General features: G+C 37.3%; 1 protein-coding gene across 1 annotated transcript in view; it reads left to right on the forward strand.

Moving 5' to 3' along the window:
* STX17 (syntaxin 17) overlaps nucleotides 1-21,046 on the forward strand; it is a 74,618-nt gene that overhangs the window by 4,336 nt on the left and 49,236 nt on the right. Inside the window, exons 2-3 of the mRNA XM_049896058.1 lie at nucleotides 1,724-1,909; nucleotides 10,338-10,403. Of these exons, the coding sequence (XP_049752015.1) occupies nucleotides 1,787-1,909; nucleotides 10,338-10,403 (189 nt within the window). The 5' untranslated portion in view covers nucleotides 1,724-1,786. The remainder of the gene's footprint in view (nucleotides 1-1,723; nucleotides 1,910-10,337; nucleotides 10,404-21,046) is intronic.

A 21,046-nucleotide genomic window follows, 5' to 3' on the forward strand; every position in this document is an offset into this window, starting at 1 on the left:
CTAGACAGAAGGAGCACCATTGCAAAGCTACAAGATATTGGGAGATGCTAGTTGGGTAGATGGGGTAGATCTAATTATGAAGATTGTATTTGCTTGTTTAAATCATTGGGAACTACTGGAGGTTTTTGCTCAGGGGAGTAGCATGTTGCAGTTGGTTTTTAGATATATTAATTGGTGACAGTCAGTGGGAAAAATTGGAGAGGGAAAAGAGTCTAAAGGCAGACCCTGTTGTCATGTGCTGTGCATATTGTGCTTTGTGTGACTGGAGTGGGAAGATTAGATACTCTGAAAAGGGACATGTGAAGAGATACTTTAGTTCAGTCAGCATCTATTGAGTGTCAGGTATGTTCAAAAACATTTTGATAGGAATGGTGGTAGATATAAATATCTTCCTATGGTATATAATCTGTATCATAGAAGAGGCAATATGATAAACTAGGAAACATGAATGTTAGAAAACTGTTATTATTTCTGGTAGAAAACTACTGGTGAAGTACAAAGAAGAACATTTGATTATACTCTCAGAAAACTCAGGTTCTTATTCCTGTTCTGTTGCTTGTTATTTGTATCTGTACACAATATTAATCACTTTGTGAGAAAAGAAACAGGCAATTTAAAGGGCATTGATGAGAAGAGTTACATATCATATTTGAAGTATATAATTACATAGTCACATTATGATGGCATTAGAAGTGGAGTTTGGTACAAGTTGCTTTTCTTAGCAGCAATGTTAAGAATGAAATCTTTTCTTGGAGTTTTACCATTTGACACCTTTTATAAAAAATGTTATTCCATGTCCAAGATATATTGGGAAATGAAAACTTAGACAATATATTCCTAAAAAAAAAACAAACCCATTGCCATCAAGTCAATTCCAACTCATAGTAACCCTGTAGAACAGAGTAGAACTGTCCTATGGGGTTTCCAAGGAGCACCTGGTGGATTCAAGCTGCCGACAGTTTACTTAATAGCTGAGCTCTTAACCACTGTATCACCACAGCTAGTTTTCTTTTTTTAAAAAAATGTATTTATATGCATACATGAAACCAATTGCCATCAAGTTGATTCTGACTCAGTGACCCCATGTATGTCAGAGTAGAACTGCACTCTCTAGGGTTTTCAATGGCTGATTTTTTGGAATTAGTTTGCCAAGCCTTTTTTCTGAGGCACCATTTGTTGTTGTGTGCTGTTGAGTCAATTCTGGCTCATAGCAACACTATAGGATGGGGTAGAACTACCCCATGGGATTTCCTAGGCTGCTATCTTTACTGGAGCAGATTACCAGGTCTTTTTTCCTACAGAGTAGCTGGTGGATTTGAACCACTACACCTTTGTGTTTGCAGCTGAGTGCTTAACTGTCACACCACCAGGGCTACTGTGAGGTACCATACATATATACATATGTAGAAAAATGCCTGGAACGACAGTTACCAAAATTTAAGGAGCAGTTAACTGTGGATGAAGAGAAAATTGTTGGTTTTATTTTATTCCCTTGGCTTATCTATATTTTCTAAGCCTTCTTAAGTTAATAAACATTACTTTTATAAAAGAGAAAAAGGTTTTAGAATAAATAAATGGTTTCATAAAGAAAAACAAGTCACACAAGTTTAGCAGTAGGTTGAATACCTATTTAGAATAAATTGTAAAGTTACCTAATTGTTGGCTTTTAAGAATAATGGAAACTGATTAAAAAAAAATTGTTAAAGAAATTTTTCCCTCTTAGGTTTTTCTACATGAGTGGACAAGACGATTTTTGCAAGTCGAAGTGACATAACATCTTTTTAGGATGTCTGAAGATGAAGAAAAAGTGAAATTACGCCGTCTTGAGCCAGCTATCCAGAAATTCATTAAGATAGTAATCCCAACAGACTTGGAGAGGTTAAGAAAGCACCAAATAAATATTGAGAAGGTGAGCTTTTTCATTTTCTATCACGAGAAACAGTTATATAATTGGATGTATGTTTGTTGTGCACTTTAGCTCAATTTAGAATATTAGGTAAGAGACCTTGCTAAAATGTTGTTATTAGGTGCCGTTGAGTCAGTTCCGACTCATAGTGACCCTATGTACAACAGAACATAACACTGCCCGGTCCCGTGCTATCCCTGCACTCATTGATACGTCTGAGCCCATTTTGATAGCCACTGTGTCAATCCATCTCAGTCTTCCTAGCTCCTATTGATTTAGCAACATGATTCATTTTTTTCAGCAGGTTTTTCTGTACTACAGATGCATTTCTCATATATTCCTTTTTTAGGAAGGGATGTAGGGTTAGACCCCATCCCTTTTTCATTGTACATATCAAACTATTAGGCATATACTAATTAACATACAACCTGTTTGACAGTACACCAGGTGTGAAGGTGGGGACTTGACTTAATTTCATTCATGCCATGATAAGGTTTCTGAACTTTGAATGTGTTTCCATCACTAACTCCTGTCCTCTTCAGGTGCACATATATTAGAGAAGTCAGTAATCATGTGCTGTGAGGGAATTTCATTACTTCATTGCGTCCCTTTGAGGAAAGCCCTAAACTGAGAAACATTGCCTAAAGACCTGTTGAGGAAGTTGGTAGAGGGAGGAAGAACTAGTCTCAGGGACTATGGTGGGGGTTGACCAGGTTGACTCAGACTGGTCAGAGTCTGGAGGAGTGGTTATGACATTTATGGGAACATCAGGTTTATTGAGTAATGGGCATTGATTTAGCAAGTTATACTGTCTTATTTGCTGTGAGAGAGGTCAGTAGTATTGAATCGACTCGACGGCACTGGGTTTTTATTGTCTTATTTGCTGTGGGAGAGGTCAGTAGTATTTACTATTTCAAAAGGACTTCCCCAGTATAAATTTTAAGCTGTGTGGCCCTCCATTGATTTTTTTTTTCCAGAGGGGTTGGAAAGGGTATGGTTATAAAGCTTTCAATGTAAATACTATTCATCACCCTCAACTGAGTAGCTTGTACAAGTAAGAAAACTGTCTTTCCCCTATAAATAGTATCTATCTTCTTAGTATTTAATATTTAAGTCCCTTTTAAATAGTATAGAAAATAAATTCCAAGAACATTAAGGTTAAAATTTCAGTGCAAATATGAAGGTACTTCTAGAATTCAGGGTTAGTAATTTGCCGTCCTTTTAATTTCTTTCTTCTTCACCCATAAAAATAAATGAAGCCATGACTCTTAAGTGTAGAGAAAGAGTTGTCTGGTAAGTAGTCATTTTTGTCATGAGTGGAAACAAATTAAAGGGTTCCATGCTTTAGTTAATGAGGGCGGCTGACTCTTTAGCACTATAACAATATAGAAATAGTTTTCTTTTTAGTAATATTTTATTGTGTTTTCAGTGAAGGTTTACACAGCATTTTAGGTTCCCATTCAACAATTTCCACACAGCTTCTTCAGTGACATTGGTTACATTATTCACAATTCATGAACATTCTTATTATTTCTGTTCTTGTTGTTCTGTTTCCGTTAATCTAGTTTCCCTATTCCCTTACATTCTCATCTTTGTTTTAAGTAATTGTTGACTGTTTGGTCTCAAACGGTGATTTTTCAAATAGAGCTGTTTTCTTTTGGTTGTTGATCTCAGTGTGGGAGGTTTGACAGGGTGTATTTCAAAATCTTGAGTACATATTAAAGTGTTCACTTACAAAGGGGAGACCAGAATTTGGCAGATGAATTGATTCTGAAAGACAGAAATAGGTGGATTATGACCTACTAATGCCATTTCTTTCCTTTGTTATCTTGCTTTTACCTTTGGCTTGTCTTAGATTTTCCTTTTCTTGTATTCATTCTAAACAAAAGTGCCTGACCTTATTACCCTCAGATCCTAGCCACATGTATCACTCAATCAGACATCAATGGAGAAGCCAGAACCCTGGGGGAAAGGTAGGAAGAGGACAGGTATGATTCGATTAGGTATGCCAGACTTTAATAAGAAAATTATCCCAGGGTTATATTGATGCCTGTCTGCCGGAAGATGTTTCCTTTAACGTTTTGTGAAAATTAAAAAAAAATTATTATTATGCTTTAGGTGAGGGTTTACGAGCAAATTAGTTTCTCATTAAACAGTTAATACACATACTATTTTGTGACATTGGTTGTACTGTGAAATTTTTTGACAACATCAAAATAATTACAGTTAACAACATAGGCGATACCGTCTTAGGCCAAGCAGTTAAACTCATAACCCTGTGCCCTGTGCCGTCGAGTCGAAAACTCATACTGATCTATATTTCATGTTCTTAGCCATTCTACTATCTGTAGGATTTCTAGTTTTATTATGAAAGTGGCTTTATATCTATATAAGATTGAATAACATGTTTTAATAGATATGTTAAGGCAGGGTAAAAACATTTAAACATTTCAAAGCTTCTGTGTTCACTCTGGACAAAAGAGTTAAGAACTAAGTTAGGGCTCCAGGTGTCTGACAGTGACTCACTTTCAAAAAGGCATATTCTTCCTGGGGAAAGGGTGTAGAAAGATAAAATATTTATTATGTTGGTCATCAGTCATCCAATATGAATTGAAAAGAAGAAAGTCAGACGGAAGGGAAATTGAAGGTAAGCCTTAGTGGAGTGATTGTGCAACATTGGAGAACAATGAGAGTAGTGTGTTGTGGACACCTGGGACTGTATTCCATAGGTCGGTCCTTCAGCATTACGTTTTATTACACATGATAGACTTGATTAAAGTATAATCCTGAAATTTCAAATGTTGGCATTCGGCTTTCTTGGCTAATGTAAGATAGACTTTAAGCAAGTTGATATGAATGACAAGATAGTAAGCTTGGAACATGATTTCCTCTGTTTCATATTGTAGGGACTTGGGGGAAAACTTATTGTGTAGCATGTATGGTATTAGTATATGGTTAAGGTGCAAGTAACAGAAAACTCCAAAATAGTATGTAAATAAGATAGAGGGTTTTTGTTTTGTTTTCTCTCTGTCATGGTAATGGGGGCAGTCCAGAACTGCAGTGGCCCTCAATAGTCATTAAAGACCCAGGCTTTTTTTTATCGTGTTTGCCATCCTCAGCTTGTTTCTGTCTTGCATGTAAGATGGCTACTCAGCTGCAGCTAGCACATCCACATTCCAGTTAAGATGGTCTAACCAGAAGCATGTTTCAATTTCTAGCTATTTTTTTCCTCTCAATATTTCTCTCTCTCTTTTTTCTTTTAAAGAGAATCCTGTTCTTGTTTCATAGATAGAAATCATCTCATCTGCCTGTGGTATTAGTTTTTATGTTTTCTTCTTCTTACTTTTCTTTGTTTTTCCTGAGTCCCCTTTTTTCTTTCTTTCTTTCTTTTTTTTTTTTTGGTCTCAGTTTGTCACGTTATGGGTTTTCCCGGATGGGAGTGCTAATTGGAAGGTGTGTGTGTGTGTGTGTGTGTGTGTGTGTGTGTGTGTGTGTGTTGTAGGTGTGTGTTGTAGGTGTGTAGCAGTGTAGTAGTGGGGGCCTTGCTGCCTGGAGGGTTGAACAGATGAGGATCCATTTTAATGGGGAACCACCAGATGTCAGTATCTGTAGGTCTTATTAGCTATTCACTTTCCAGAGAGAGCAGTCCTCCAGTCTTCTACCTGTCAGGGTGCTACTGTGTCAGAGGTGGGGGTAGGGAGAGTGAGGAGGGATATAGTATAAATTTTCAACCAGCAGGGAAAAGAGAGTAGGTGGGGAGGAGAGCAGACTCCCTTGCCATTCAGAGATTCCATATCCAGATTCAGTTTTTCTGATGTGGTACTGGGTATCTGATCCCTGCCCTCAGCTGTGTTTGGTGTTCAGGAATCCCAAGCATCTCTAGTTCAGCCCCTCCAGAGGCTGCATCCTGGGGTGTTGTCTTCCACCAAGATTGTAACCTCTTCTACCGCTTCCTGGGCAAGTAAGCGAATAATAATAATAGCAAAAGTGAAAATTGTTTTCAGTCGTTGAGTGCTATGTTTAAGGTTTTATATATATCATATTATTTAACCCTCAGCATTCTTATAGGCTGGATATTATTACTGTCTTCATTTTTTAGGTGGAAAAACAGACTTAAAGTGGTTCAATTACTTACTTGAGGGTCACTATGTTTGTAAATGTGTTAAACTTCTAATATTATGCTTGAAACATAGTGTGCTTCTAATAAATGAGTACATATATACAGGCATGGAGCCTGAGATTGCATCAGTTGTTTTAGAAGCCATTTTATATTGCTGGCTCTTTTTATTGGCTTCGTAATCAATTAAATAAAACCCCTAGGACTTTTTTATTTGAACTGCACCTGTTGAGCCTGACCATGCCTATTTCTTTTACTCGTACAGTTGCTCTTTTTAATTTTAATACTAGGTTCTACACTTATCATTGTTAGGTTTGTTCTTTTTATCATGCAGAATTGTGATCTTTCATCTATGTTAATTATTCCCTCTAGTTATTGTTATCTACAAATGTGGTAATTGTACATTCTTTGTTTTCAAATCATAGTTGGCCAGGAAGGGGACAGAGCACACTGGTATACTGTCACCCTTTTTCTTTCTAAGTCTCACAAATCATCTCTCTAATAATCTAATGTAGAGTTTTCCCAAAGACTTACAGTGTTTTAAATACACTTTCTTTAGTGAAAATTGGGTCAATATTTGCTGGTCTCTAGGAGCTTTTCCAGTTCTCCACAGTTCCTCATAGATAAGCAAAATGTTTCTGTGGTCACATTTGCAGTCTTTTGGTTCACTCAAATGTAATTTCCCTAAGCCTGTTGACTTGAACTCATTTGAAGTATCTAGGTTTGCTCTTTTTTGGTTTTCATTTTCTTCTTAATCTTGTTTATGGTATACTTTTCTATCTGAAGATCATTTTTCTCAATAAAGGTGAAGGTAGAAAAAATAGTTTTGCTTTCTCTCTGACATCTATTAACAACATCTACCCTACCATTTGTCACCTTTCAAACATTGTCTACTATTCAAACTCCAGCTCACTTACTCCCTGTGGAACATGCCTTGATTGATGTCATCCCCAGTCAGAGATAAACACACAATCGTCACACAGACTGTGCAGCAGACCCTAAGGTTCACAGAGTTAATATTCACCATTTTAACCATTCATGGGACAGCTATAAATGCCCATGATCTTTAGAGAGTTGTAATGGTAAAATTTTAATCTTCCTCATAGCGTTATTGTGAGGCTTGATTTCATATGGGGCAGGGGGAGGGGACCTGCATGCAACATTGATACTTAGCAAGATTTATAGTGACCCGATTTCCTTAACAACAAACAATTGCTGTAATATAACTAGCAAACCAATAGATAGTGATCTCTGATTTAAATGTGTATAATACTTATTACAGTGGTTAAGAGCTACGGCCAAAAGGCCGGCAGTTCAAATCCACCAGCCGCTCCTTGGAAATCCTATGGGGCAGCTCTACTCTGTCCTATAGGGTTTCTATGAGTTGGAATCAACCGGACAGCAACGGGTTAATACTTATGTTATGCTTTATTGTTGGTAAATGAAGATTATTATTGGTAAAAAAAAAAAAAAAAAATTGGTTGTTACATAGTGATGTGAATCATAATAAAGATACTTGTGGATTTAAATTGGTAACTCAGCAATACCATTCTAGTACAGTAAATAAAAAGAAAAAGGTATGAATTACAGTATGACAAATTTAGCCAGTGCACCAATACTAATAGAGGTAGAGGTTAGTGGAAAGTACACAGAGGATGAGTTCTTCGTTAGTTTTGGTAACCTTATCAGTTGAGGGATGGCTGAAGGACCTAGATATTGGTAGTTTAAAGAAGAGAAGGCTAGTTCTAATACCAGTCTTAAAATTTCTGAAGGGCTGTCATGTGCAAAAGATTAGACTTATTATATGTGTCTCCAAGGTCAGAAGTGGGACCAGCAGTCAGAAGTTACAAGGAGATGGTTTTGGCTCAGTACAAGAAAGAATTTTCTGACACCTGCTTATAAATGCAACAAGTGCACATCATTTGTAGTGCTAAAAGCTGTCGTTTTCCGATAGTGTCTTGTTCTTTCCTCATGCTTTCAAATGCTTCATTTATATCTTTAATTATTTTAAATATGCATATTTTTTAGTCCCTTTCCAATACTGTAATCTGAAGTTCAGCTTAGTTGGTGGGAGTTCTTATTATACTGACTCTTGCTCGTAACAGATTATTTCTTCTTGTGTTTTATAATTTTGGATTGTAAGCTCATGTTTTGTGGGGCTGTATTTGTGGGAACTGTGTGTCAAGGATAAGAGGTCCCTGGGTGGTGCAAATGGTTTGTGCTTGACTACTAACTCAATGGTTGGCAGTTTGAAAGGGTTGAGTTAAGGGTATGTCCCAACAGGATGGGATTTGGATTTGTTTCTGCTGTGCTCCCCAAGACTAATTCAGAGATAACTTTTCAAAATAACATCTTAATTTAGGATTTCCTGGATCTTAAAAGTACCATGTAAATTTAAACCCTAAACACATATAAGATAGTCATAAGGTTGCCAATTCTCAGGAGAGACTCCTTTATTTTGACCAAGAACCCAGAGCAAGACAAGGTTTTTTTATTGCCTCCCTGTATTATCAGTCAAAATAAAAAGTTTCTCCTCATTTTTTAGCACATCCTTTTTCTGAGCATATAGCCCTACATGGATCCTAGCTTTCTATCGGAAATCTAAATTCCAGTGCCCCACCTCTTTTAGGCCAAAGGTTTCATCTGTTGTCTTCTTGTGGCTTTTAAAAACTTGGTTTTAAGACCGGCAACGTCGTTCACCCCCAACCCCTCCTCCTGGTAATTAGTAGCTGCAGCATTGGTTCAAGTTTACTGCTCTGACATTTCGTTCCATCTTAGTTTTTGATCTGTGAGGATTTTCGCAAGGTTCATGTAAGCACAACTTTGTATTTAAGAGGATGTTTATTTCTAGGAATTTTATAGCAGGAGGGAGGATTTCAGTTTATTTTACCTGTTATATTGCCAGAAACAGAAGTCAAGACTGGATAATTATAAAGATGCTATAAAGAAGATTACTGCAATTTATAGAACAAATGTATATGCTTGCCTGCTGCAGTCCTCTAACATCAGGAAATGTGAGGATAATCACCATCAGCCCAAAGCCGATTCCTATGAGATGGAGGTCAGAGTACCTCCCCTCTCCAATCTTTTTAACCAATTCTGACACCAGCCGTCCCTCCCGTGGCACTCTCTACTTTTCTGCTGGGTTTGATAATTTGGTGCAATGGCCACACAGAACTTACTGGCCATACTCACAATTATGGGGTTTATTAGGGAAGTAACAGGTTACAACTCACGATCAGGATCCACTTGGAAGTAACAAGAACAACTCAGGAGGCAGGCTACAGTGTGTCAATAAGGACAGCTTCCAACCAAGAGTCCTCAATTCCTTCTCAGCCATACCCACAAGGCAGTCTGTGCTTGAGCCTCTGTCACTGGCCTATGCCCTGCTTGAGCAAGTATTATAGCTCTTTAGCTCCCCTGATAAGTGCTTGGAGGCACCCAACTCTGCCAAGAAGCCTCCTGCGCAAAGGCACCAAGCTCACTCGTTCTCTGGGTTGGCAAGTCCACTGCAGCCATCTGCTGGTCCTGTGCTGCTGCCATCTTGTGTTGCCTCTAGTGTTACAGCTCTCTCTATCTCCTGGGTCTAGGAGGTTCTTGGCACAGGGGCCCTGGGTCCACAGGACGAGCTTCACTTCCAACTCTTCTTGATGTTAGGGGGGTGCCCCTCAACCACTGTGGGAGTGGCTGTTTTAAGCCTAGCAGGATGGTAAAACTGACCAATCCTCTTGGTAGGCCACAGGCACCTTATTTGCATAGTCACCATCCAATCCCTGCAAGAGTTTTACACACCTTATCTGCATAGTCCCAGCCAGTCATTTTGTGGGAGTTACAAGACCATGGCTAGAAAGACCATATAAAAGCAATTCGCTGCATTGCATCTGCTGCATGCCAGGCCCCAAGCCGGGTGTTAGAAACGCAGTGGTAAGTGAAATAGACATAGCCCCTACCTTCTTGAAGTTCAGATTTGAGTGAAAGGAGACGTGTGAAATAGTTACATGAATATACAGCTATATGTAACTGCTCAATTCAGCTCTAGTTGAGTGTTCCCTGGTTTGATTTATCTTTGTGGACTTTCCAATTAAATCTAGTAGGGTAGATACATGAGGCTTAATATGCCCTAAAAGAAAGACCAAATATCTAGTCTCTAGGTACATCTTGAAACCTTATCTTATTAAGTTTAGCTGCCACTACTAAGTTACTTTCTTTAGCTGCTATGTTTAAGTTTGGGTAGGTGAGTAAGAATTTTGTGGTAAATGGAACTAATCACGTTAGTGATAAAGAATTCAATATTTTTTCTTTTCTTTTATATAGTATCAAAGGTGCAGAATCTGGGACAAGTTGCATGAAGAGCATATCAATGCAGGACGTACAGTTCAGGTAAGGATGTTATATTGTTTCTGGTAAATCACTATGAAAAAGACAGCCTTAAAGTTTTGCTAAAATAGATACCCGGGTAGCTGAATCCTTTCACACATATTTGTAACTATTTCCTTAAGGATGCATTTCTAGCAGGAGTTACTGGACAAAATCTCATGCATATTTTTAAGGTTTTTATTCATATTACCAAATTTTCCTCCAGAAATAATACATCAACTTATACTTCACAATCAGTGCATTTTTCCCCAAAACCTTACCAACAATACTGATATTACCCATTTTCCAAAGTTTTGCTAATTGGTAGGTTAAAATAATGCTCCTTTATTGTTTCAGTCTGGATTTTTTGTTGTTGCTTTAACGGCAAAAGCTTTTTTCATATGCACCTTGGATATTAATATTTATTTTGTGAATTGTCTGTTCTTGTCCCTTGCATATATTTTCTTATGCTGCTGTCTTTTGTAAGAGATTATTTGAAGATACTGATCTTCTGTCTATAACGTGTTGTAAATATTCTTTGTCAATTAATTATTTTAAATTAATTTTTAAAAAATAATATCTTTACATAGCTTAAAAACCTAAATACAATTAAAAGACAGATAGTGCCTACCCTTCTCTATCTCCAAGTCCTACTTAGAAGAAACTTCTGGCCATTTTCACCAGTATTTACCTCCTAATTCCTAAATGCCATGTGTAGCCTGGTGCTTCTTGATTAATCAGATTCGGGCATTATCTCTTCATTTCTTACTATGGTAGATAGAGAACTTTCCTTACAGCTCTCCTACTTCCCTTTCCCTATGTAATTACATACATTACAATTTCTGGTTAAAATGGTAATTGTTGTTGTTGTTAGGTGCCGTCGAGTCAGTTCTGACTCATAGTGACTGTATAGAACAGAGTAGAACTGCCCCGTAGGGTTTCCAAGGAGCAGCTGGTGGATTTGAACCGCCAGCCTTTTGTTTAGCAGCCGAGCTTTTAACCACTGCACCACCAGGGCTTCAAAGTAGTAATTAGTATCTTATTATTTTGATTATGAAGATACTGTTTCCTGCTAATCCAAATAGTGAGATACAGTACAGCTCTTTGCTTTCTCTGAGGTTAATAATAACTTGGGTTTTTTTTTTAAATTACCTGGCTTTCTGTTATTCGTGGTTAATTTTTTTTTTTTGTAAATATACCTCTGCCACATGGTATCAACAATATTTTTCTTTTTCATAATCATATGTTCAAATACATTGATTCCACCCTTTATCCTGAACACCTCCCTCCTGAAGCCCCTCTTCTTCCAGTTCCAATATATGAACTTGCTCTCCAGGCTTGTTGTGCAGCTGCTGTTATGGAACTTTCCTTAGCTGTTCCTCTGTGTTGGATCCCGTTTTTCATGGATAGTATATCTTCCTCATTTTTGATTTACTCCGTTGTTTTATTAGGGTACATCCTTTAGTAACTTTCTTAGTATTGGTACCTTGGAGGTAAAGTTTTGTGTCTGAAAAATACGTTCATTCTCCCCTCACATGTGATTACTAAGTATAGAATTCTTGTTGGAATTCACTTTCAATTTTTAAGGTTTTCTAGTTTTTTTAATGTTGCTCTTAAAAAAACTGACATCTAAGAGCCCAAGAGACAGAAAGGGCCACATGAACCAGAGACCTTCATCACCCTGAGACCAGAAGAACTAGTTGGTGCCCGGCCACAATCGACGACTGCCCTGACAGGGAGCGCAACAGAGAACCCCTGAGGGAGCAGGAGATCAGTGGGATGCAGACCCCAAATTCTCATAAAAAGACCATACTTAATGGTCTGACTGAGACTAGAGGAATCCTGGCAGACATGGTCCCCAAACCTTCTGTTGGCACAGGACAGGAACCATCCCCGAAGACAACTTATCAGACATGAAAGGGACTGGACAGTGGGTAGGTGAGAGATGCTGATGAAGAGTGAGCTAATTATATCAAGTGGTCACTTGAGACTGTGTTGGCATCTCCTGTCTGGAGGGGGAATGGGAGGATAGAGAGAGTTGGAAGCTGGCAAAATTGTCACAAAAGGAGAGACTGGAAGGGCTGACTCATTAGGGGGAGAACAAGTGGGAGTACGGAGTAAGGTGTATATAAACTTACATGTGACAGTCTGACTTGATTTGTAAACGTTCACTTGAAGCTCAATAAAAAAAAAAAAAACAAAAAAAACTGACATCTGATTTCCTAGTCTTTGTGTAGGACCTGTTTTTTTTTCCCCCTTTGGGAGCTTTTGTGGTCTTCTGTTTATCCCTAATGTTCTGAAATTTGATGATGATATGCGTTGTGTTGGGCCTTTTCAAACATAAAGATTCATATTCTCTGTTTGGGGGAATATTCTTAAATTATTTATTTGATAGTTTATTTCTTTGCATTTTCTCTCTGCTCCTTTTTTTTTTTTTTTTTGGATCTTTTATTGCAAGGAACAACAAACTATGGCTTATAGGCCAAAACCGCCCCATATATTTATATATTGTCTTTGGCTGCTTTCACACTACAATGACAGGCTTAAATAGTTGTGACAGAGACCGTGTGGTTCACAAAGCCTAAACTATTTACTGTCTGGTCCTTTACCAAAAAAAGTTTGCCAATTCCTGTTCTATTGAATGTTAGAACTGTTTATCTAATTTTCTTTTTCTGGAAGATTTCCTCAGCTTTATCTCCAAATCTTTTTACTGAATTCTTTATTTCTGCTATTATGTTATTTAATTTTCCAGAGCTTTTTCTTGCTCACTTTTCCTTTTTCCACAGCAGTTTGTCTGTGGATGTAATGTTGTTGTTGTTGTTAGGTGCCATCGAGTAGGTCCCGACTCATAGCAACCATAAGTACAACAGAACAAAATGCTGCCCGGTTCTGTGCCATCCTCACAATCGTTATACTTGAGCCCATTGTTGCAGCCACTGTGTCAATCTCTCTTATCAAGGGTCTTCCTCTTTTTCATGACCCTCCTCAGGACCAAGCATGATGATCTTCTCCAGGAACTGCTCCCTCCTGATAACCTGTCCAAAGTATGTGAGACAAAGTCTCACCATCCTCGCTCCTAATAAGCATTCTGGCTGTACTTCTTCCAAGACAGATTTGTTTGTTCTTCTGGCAGTCCATGGTATATTCAGTATTCTTCACCAACACCATAATTCAGAGGCATCGGTTCTTCTTTGGTCTTCCTTATTGTCTAGCTTTCACATGTATATGAGGTGATTGAAAATACCATGGCTTGGGTCAGACGCACCTTAGTCCTTTAAGTGACATCTTTGCTTTCTAACACTTTAAAGAGATCTTTTGCAGCAGATTTGCCCAATGCAAAATGCGTCATTTAATTTCTTGACTGCTGCTTCTATGGGTGTTGATTGTGGATCCAAGTAAAATAAAATCCTTGACAATTTAAGTATATTCTCTTATTTATTATGATGTGGCTCTTGGATCCAGTTGTGAAGATTTTTGTTTTCTTCATGTTGAGGTGTAATCCATACTGAAGGCTGTGGTCTTTCAGCTTCATCAGTAAGTGCTTCAAGTTCCCCTTACTTTCAGCAAGCAAGGTTATGTCATCTGCATATTGCTGGTTGTTAATGAGTCTCCCTCCAATCCTGCCACATTTTTCTTCATACAATCCAGCTTCTCAGATTATTTGCTCAGCATGCAGATTGAGTAAGATACAACCCTCACGCACACCTTTCCTGACTTTTAGCCACGCAGCATACCCGTGTTCTGTTCAAACGACTGCCTCTTGGTCTAAATACAGGTGCTTCAGGAGCACAATTAAGTGTTCTGGAATTCCCATTCTTTGCAATGTTATCCATAATATGTTATGATCCACACAATTGAATGCCTTTACATAGTCGATAAAACACAGGTAAATAGCCTTCTGATACTCTCTGCTTTCAGCAAGGATCCTTCTGACATCAGCAATGATATCCCTTGTTCCATATCCTTTTCAGAATCCGTCTTGAATTTCCAGCAGTTCCCGGTCGATGTACTGCTGCAGCCTCTTTTGAATGATCTTCAGCAAAATTTTACTTGCTGTGATGTTAATGATGTTGTTCTATAATTTCAGCATTCTATCGGATCACTTTTCTTTGGAATGGGTACAAATGTGGATCTCATAGATGTAATAGTGATATACCTCTAGATACTGTTACTTGGAGGTACCCCCAAGGAAAAGGTCAGCTTTCCAAACCATCTTTAAGTAAAACCACCAGGAGATAAGTAATAACCTTTTTTTTTTTTTTTTAATGCTTCCATGTAATAGTGTCTTCTCTCTGAAGCACTAAAAAAAAAAAAAGCTTATTATCTCCTGGTGGTTTCACTTAAAGGTGCTTTGGAAAGCTGGCCTTTTCCTTGGAGGAACCTCCAAATAATAGTACGTAGAGGTTGTTTTAGTTTAGTTTTCTAAAGAAGAATCCTCATTCTTCTCCTAAGGCAGGTAGATGCTTATTTTCCAGAGTTATAGAAGCAGGTCAGGTGAAAGCTGCTGGGCTTCCATTTTTCAGTACGGACTTTCACATAAATTCCTGTTTTTAGCACTACGCCTGGTGTTCCTGAATCTAGAGCCTGTTTCAGCACGGAGTGCGTATCTGGCCCTCTGCCGTATAGTGAATAGATTGGGACAGAATGAAATGAATGCACGAGGTCATTTAGGAGGGGTTACAAAGGTCCAGGCAATAGATGTGAGTAGTTTAGAGGTAGTGCAGATGGAGAAAAACAGATTGATTTGAGATTTAGATGGAAATTCGACTTCTCTCTCTATAAATGCATTTTACTGCTTGTTAATTAGATTATAGGCCTAAAGAGCAGAGACCATGTCTCTGCTGTTTATACATTTCATAGTACATTGTGCCCAGTGTTTATTAAGTTGTACTAACCATGTTAATGTCAATGAGATTATTATAAATTGGATTTCTTACTGTCTTCACTGTTTAATATATCATTGAAAATCACTTATGATTTTCTTGAGATGATTGTGGTTACGATCAAAGTGTTTGTTTACTGACTTTTAACAATATGTATGTTTGAATTGTTGACCTCCATCTGGCACAAAAGATTTATGTGAGCCATTAAAATAGTGAGATTGAAACAGTTGTTAGATGATGGTATCTTAAGTTTTATTCATGTCTGCTCTGAGTTTTGTGTATAGGCTGATCCTTGCTAGCTGGAATCGAGTTGATGGCAATGGGTTTGGCATTTTTTGGTTTGCTAGTTTGTGTAAGACTTATTTGGGACAGTTTCCTAAGCAGTTATAGATTTTCTGTATCTGTCATTAATGAATTTATATAGTAAGAGCTGTTATCTGATTTTGTATTTTTGTCTTTAAGCTCTTTTACGTCTTTGCTTTTGTGGATTTTTTCCTTTTATCTTTTTAAATATGGTATTTGATACATACAAAAGAATACATTAAATATGTAAGATATGAAGTATACATTATAAAATATAATTAATAACAGCGAACCTACCATCCAATCAAAACTAGACCATTACCAGTGCTTTGTATTATCTGCTTATGTGCTCCTCCTCATACCATCCATTTGCAAACTTCAGAGGTAACCAGTGTCTTGGCTTTTGGACTATCATTCCCTTCTCTTTTTATTTTTTTAAATTTTTGTTGTGCTTTAAGTGAAAGTTTACAAATCAAGTCAGTCTCTCACACAAAACTTACATACACCTTGCTACATACTCCCAATTGCTCTCCCTGTAATGAGACAGCCCACTCCCGCCCTCCACTCTCTCTTTTCGTGTCCATTTCGCCAGCTTCTAACCCCCTCCACCCTCTCATCTCCCCTCCAGACAGGAGATGCCAACATAGTCTCAAGTGTCCACCTGATCCAAGAAGCTCACTCCTCAGCAGCATCCCTCTCCAACCCATTGCCCAGTCCATTCCCTGTCAGAAGACTTGGCTTTGGGATTGATTCCTCTCCTGGGCCAACAGAAGGTCTGGGGGCCATGACCACCGGGGTCCTTCTAGTCAGACCATTAAGTCTGGTCTTTTTCTGAGAATTTGGGGTCTGCATCCCACTGCTCTCCTGGTCTCTCAGGCGTTCTCTGTTGTGTTCCCTGCCAGGGCAGTTATCGGTTGTAGCCAGGCACCATCTAGTTCTTCTGGTCTCAGGCTGGTGTAGTCTCTGGTTTATGTGCCCCTTTCTGTCTCTTGGGCTCATAATTACTTTGTGTCCTTGGTGTTCTTCATTCTTCTTTGATCCACGTGGGTTGAGACCAATTGATGCATCTTAGATGGCCACTTGCTAGCATTTAAGACCCCAGACGCCACTCTCCAAATCCCTTCTCTTTTTAAAAGAATACCCACTGCCGTCGAGTCGATTCTGACTCATAGCGACCCTATAGGACAGAGTAGAACTGCCCATAAATAGTTTTATCTAATGTGTATGTGTCCTTTAACAATATATTGTTTAGTTTTGTTTGATTTGAGCTTCATAAAAATGCCATGATTGTCTATGAAGTCTTCTGGGACTTGCTTTTGTTCACATAATGTTTCTAAGATTTGCTCATGGTGCTTGTAGCTATAGTTTATTCATTTTGGCACTTAATATCAGCTGTTAATGAGTACCAATCCCAAAGTCATTCTTAATTTTTTTAATCTGAAAATATATATATTTTTTAATCTGAAAATATTTTTATTAACTCAGGAGATAGAGAGTGGAGTACTGCACTTCATGTCTGTATAGTAGGTGCTCATTGGATATTTGTTGAACAAATGGATGAAGACTTTTTTCTCCTTTGATTTTTACACCTTCTGGTGGTCCGGTTAATATTTCTTAAGATGTATATATTCTTTTTGGTGCCTTTTATGTTGAAATAATAAGTGTTAATTCATTACATTGCTATCAATAACTTAGTGCAGTAGTTAGGTGATACAAGAATAGTCCGGATTTATTTTAATTAAATAGTTATGACTGTGGAGCCCTTAATAATAAATTATATGATGTCTAGAATGTGTTTACTCTGAGCTGTTTAAATGTTTACCAGTGGACTTGTGCTCTTGTGTTTGTAAAGAAATCAGATTAATTATTATGATACCAAATGTTTTCTGCTGTACACAATTTGCTCTCAAAATTACATGTTGTAAAAACACATTAGGAATCCTTAAATCAATATTGAACAAAGGCAAATATATGCATAGTCACTCTTCTTTTAATCATTAAATACACAATTAGAAATTTTTTCAGAATTTTCAATTAACTGAGAATAATTACATTTTACAGTTTTCATCAGTATAGATAAGTATATATTTGAATATATCTTTTTTCTTTAGACAGAAATTTGCTGACATTTCTGAAAAAAGGAAAATGTCATAACTAGTTATTGGATTTGGTTATGAAATGAGAGAGAGAGCTCTTTTAAATACTGAACTAGTATACTTTCTTTTTTTAACTGAGTTCACCGATTATAGAATGATTGAGTTAACTTGTGGATATTTCTGAAGTTTTTCAGAATTTGGCATAATACTTGCCTTCCTGACCTGACTACTAGTAGAACATTTGAACATTTACTATGTTCTAGACACTGAGGATATAGCTGTGAACAAAACAGAAAGAAATCCTTGTTCTCGTAGAACTTATGTTCTGAGGGTGGTAAATGAAGAGAGCAGAGACAATTTGTTTTTAAGTAACTAAATATACACTATGTTAGATAGTTATTAATGCTGTGAAGAAGAGTAAAGCAGGTTAAGGAGAAAAGAGAATCACAGAAGGTGACGAGTGTTCTTTTACATAGGATAGTTGTGGAAGATCTGATATGATGACATTTGACCAGATACCTGAAGGAAGTAAGGGCATAAACCATGGGGAATAGGGTTTTCCAAGCAGAAGGAAAATCAAGTGCAAAGAATCTGAGGCAGGAGGATGCCTGGCATATTCAAGGAATAGTAAGGAAGTCAGTGTGGCTGGTGTGAGCAAGGAGTGTTAGGGGATGAGGTCAGCGAGGACAGCTCACTTGTAGGTTGTGGTGACTTATAGTTGGGTAGAAAGCTGTAATGTTTAAGCAGCCAATCATTCTTTTAAAGCAATTTAAATATTAAGGGAAAAAATCTTAAGTATTGCCGATATTGTTTCCATTTCTGATGTTTTTCATTCCTTTGCATAGATCCGTATTTCCATCTGGTATCATTTTCCTTTTGCCTCAAGGACTTCCTTTAACATTTCTTGGGGTTCAGTTCAGCTGGTGATGAATTCTTTCAGCTTTTGAGTCTCCGAAAATATATATTTTTTCTTCTTTAAAAGAAATTTTTGCTGGGCAAAATGAGACTAAATGGGCATACCAGCTCAGGGGCAAGGACAAGAAGGCAGGAGCAGACAGGAAAGCTGGTAATGGGGAACCCAAGGTCGAGAAGGGGAGTGTTGACATGTCATGGAGTTGGTAGCCAATGTCCCCAAACAATATGTATATTGTTTCATGGGAAACTGATTTGCTCTGTAAACCTTCATCTAAAGTACAATAAAGAAAAAAAATTATTTTGCTGGCTGTAGAATTCTACATTGCTTTTTTTTTTTTTCTTTAAGGATGTACTTTAAGGCTGTTATTCCCCTGTCTTCTCACTTGCGTTGTTTCTGATGAGAAATCTACTTCATTCTTATCCTCTTCAAGACCCATGGGACGAACAGTATCCTGTCCACTTTTTATGTCTCTGGAGTTCTTTGCAAAGGGGGTAGCCAGATTTTAAGGCATTTAGCCTCAAATTGGGAGCATTTGCGTGAAATGCGTGAACCTCATTTTTGTGTAGATTGAGCATTGTCTTAGATGACATCTCTAAGATGCATGAGTTTTCTAAACTTCTGACAGGTTTGCCTTTATTTCTGTGAGATAAGCTTCCTCACTACGTTTCCCAGTTCTGTGTCTTGTGAGAATGTACTTATCATGAGAATAAACTATTGCCGGTCTTCATTCATAGTGGCCATTTTCTCCTTTATGCCATTCTTTCTTTCCAGGTGTTACTGGCTCCCTTCTTTTGTAGCTCCTGAACAGTAAATAATGCCTTTCCAATGAGGAATAATGCATTGCAGTGGTAATTTTTCAAGAGATTGGAACTCCTGTAAGTTATTCTTACCCTGTAGCCAATCTTAGGGCCCAATCATTGCTTCCTCATGTAGTAGGTGGAATGCACGGATGTGAAGAGCTCTGCGGTATTCCAGGGCAGCTGTTTGTGCTTCTTAGCTATTAGTATAATGAAGGATACATAGCAGTGGTAATTTTCCTGAGATTCAAATTCCTTTGGTTGTATTTATTTTGCCTAGTACTGCTTTTGCAGTAATGGAGAAAGCATCGTAGTGGTAATTTTCCTGAGATAAAAAAATCCCTTGGCTTTGTTTTTTTAGGCTATAAGCACTGCTTTTGCGGTATACATTGTGCCATGTTTTGAGACGTTTCATGAAAAATAATAAAAAGGCTAAGAAGAAGTTGACTAGAATAAAATGCATGTGCAATTATTGCCAGGTGTCTTCATATTTTACCTCCTGTTTTGCAAATTTTCCAGAAATGAAATTTTAAAAATTAGAAAAATGATTTTATCATTGACTTATATCTGCAGGATTTATGTCATCCGAGGACCACTAGGACACATGGGATCCCAGATAATGGGTATCAAAATCCATACCTCGTAACAAAAATTCTGAATTGGTCCTTTAAGCATGGCTTCATTAGTGAAAACACATAGTGTCAACAAAAAATTCAAAGGAGAAAATAATTGGGTCTTGAAAGGGTTCAATATATTTTAAAGCAATTTAAATATTAAGGGGAAAAAATCTTATATATTTGCTGGTGTCATTTCCATTTCTGATGTTCTTCATTCCTTGGTATAGATCCATATTTCCGTCTGGCATCGTTTTCCTTTTGCCTATGGACTCCCTTTAACATTTCTTAGGATTCGGTTCAGCTGGTGATGAATTCTTTCAGATTTCGTATCTCTGAAAATATATTTTTTTCACTTTTGTTTTTAAAAGAAATTTTTGCTGGTTATAGAACTCTACATTGACTTTTTTTTTTTTTTTTTGAAGAAGTTACTTTAAGGCTGTTTCACTGTCTTCTCACTTGCATTGCTTCTGATGAGAAATCTTCCTTCTTTATTTCTTTTTTCCTCTGGCTACTTTTAAGATTTTGCCTTTATCACTGGTTATAAGCACTTTAATTATTATGTGCCTTAGTGTTTTTTTTTTTTTTTTTTTCAGTGTAGTTTTTTATTTTATGGGTTCTTGTGCTCTGGGTTTATAGTTTGCATCAAATTGGGAAGTTTTTTGATCATTATATCTTCAAATATTTTTTTGTATATCACAGCTTATGGATGTCTTTTTAAAATTTTTAGATTCTTTTTTCTCTCTTTTTCATTTTTGGATAGTTTTTGTTGATATGCCTTTATCTTCATAAATCTTATCATCAACAATGATCTAATTAATTAATAACAATTAATCTGCTACTAATCTGTCCAGGGTGTTTTTCATCTCACATATTGTAGCTTTCATCTACAGAATTACATTTTGGGGTCTTTTTTATATCTTTCATGTCTCTACTTAACTTTTTTAACATATGGGATATAATTATAATAACCTTTAATGTTCTTCTCTGCTTATTCTAATATCTATGTTAATTCTGGCTAAGTTTCAATTGATTGATTATTCTCCTTATTATAGGCC

Source organism: Elephas maximus, chromosome 9 (genome assembly GCF_024166365.1).
Source record: "Elephas maximus indicus isolate mEleMax1 chromosome 9, mEleMax1 primary haplotype, whole genome shotgun sequence".
Classification (NCBI taxonomy): domain Eukaryota; kingdom Metazoa; phylum Chordata; class Mammalia; order Proboscidea; family Elephantidae; genus Elephas; species Elephas maximus.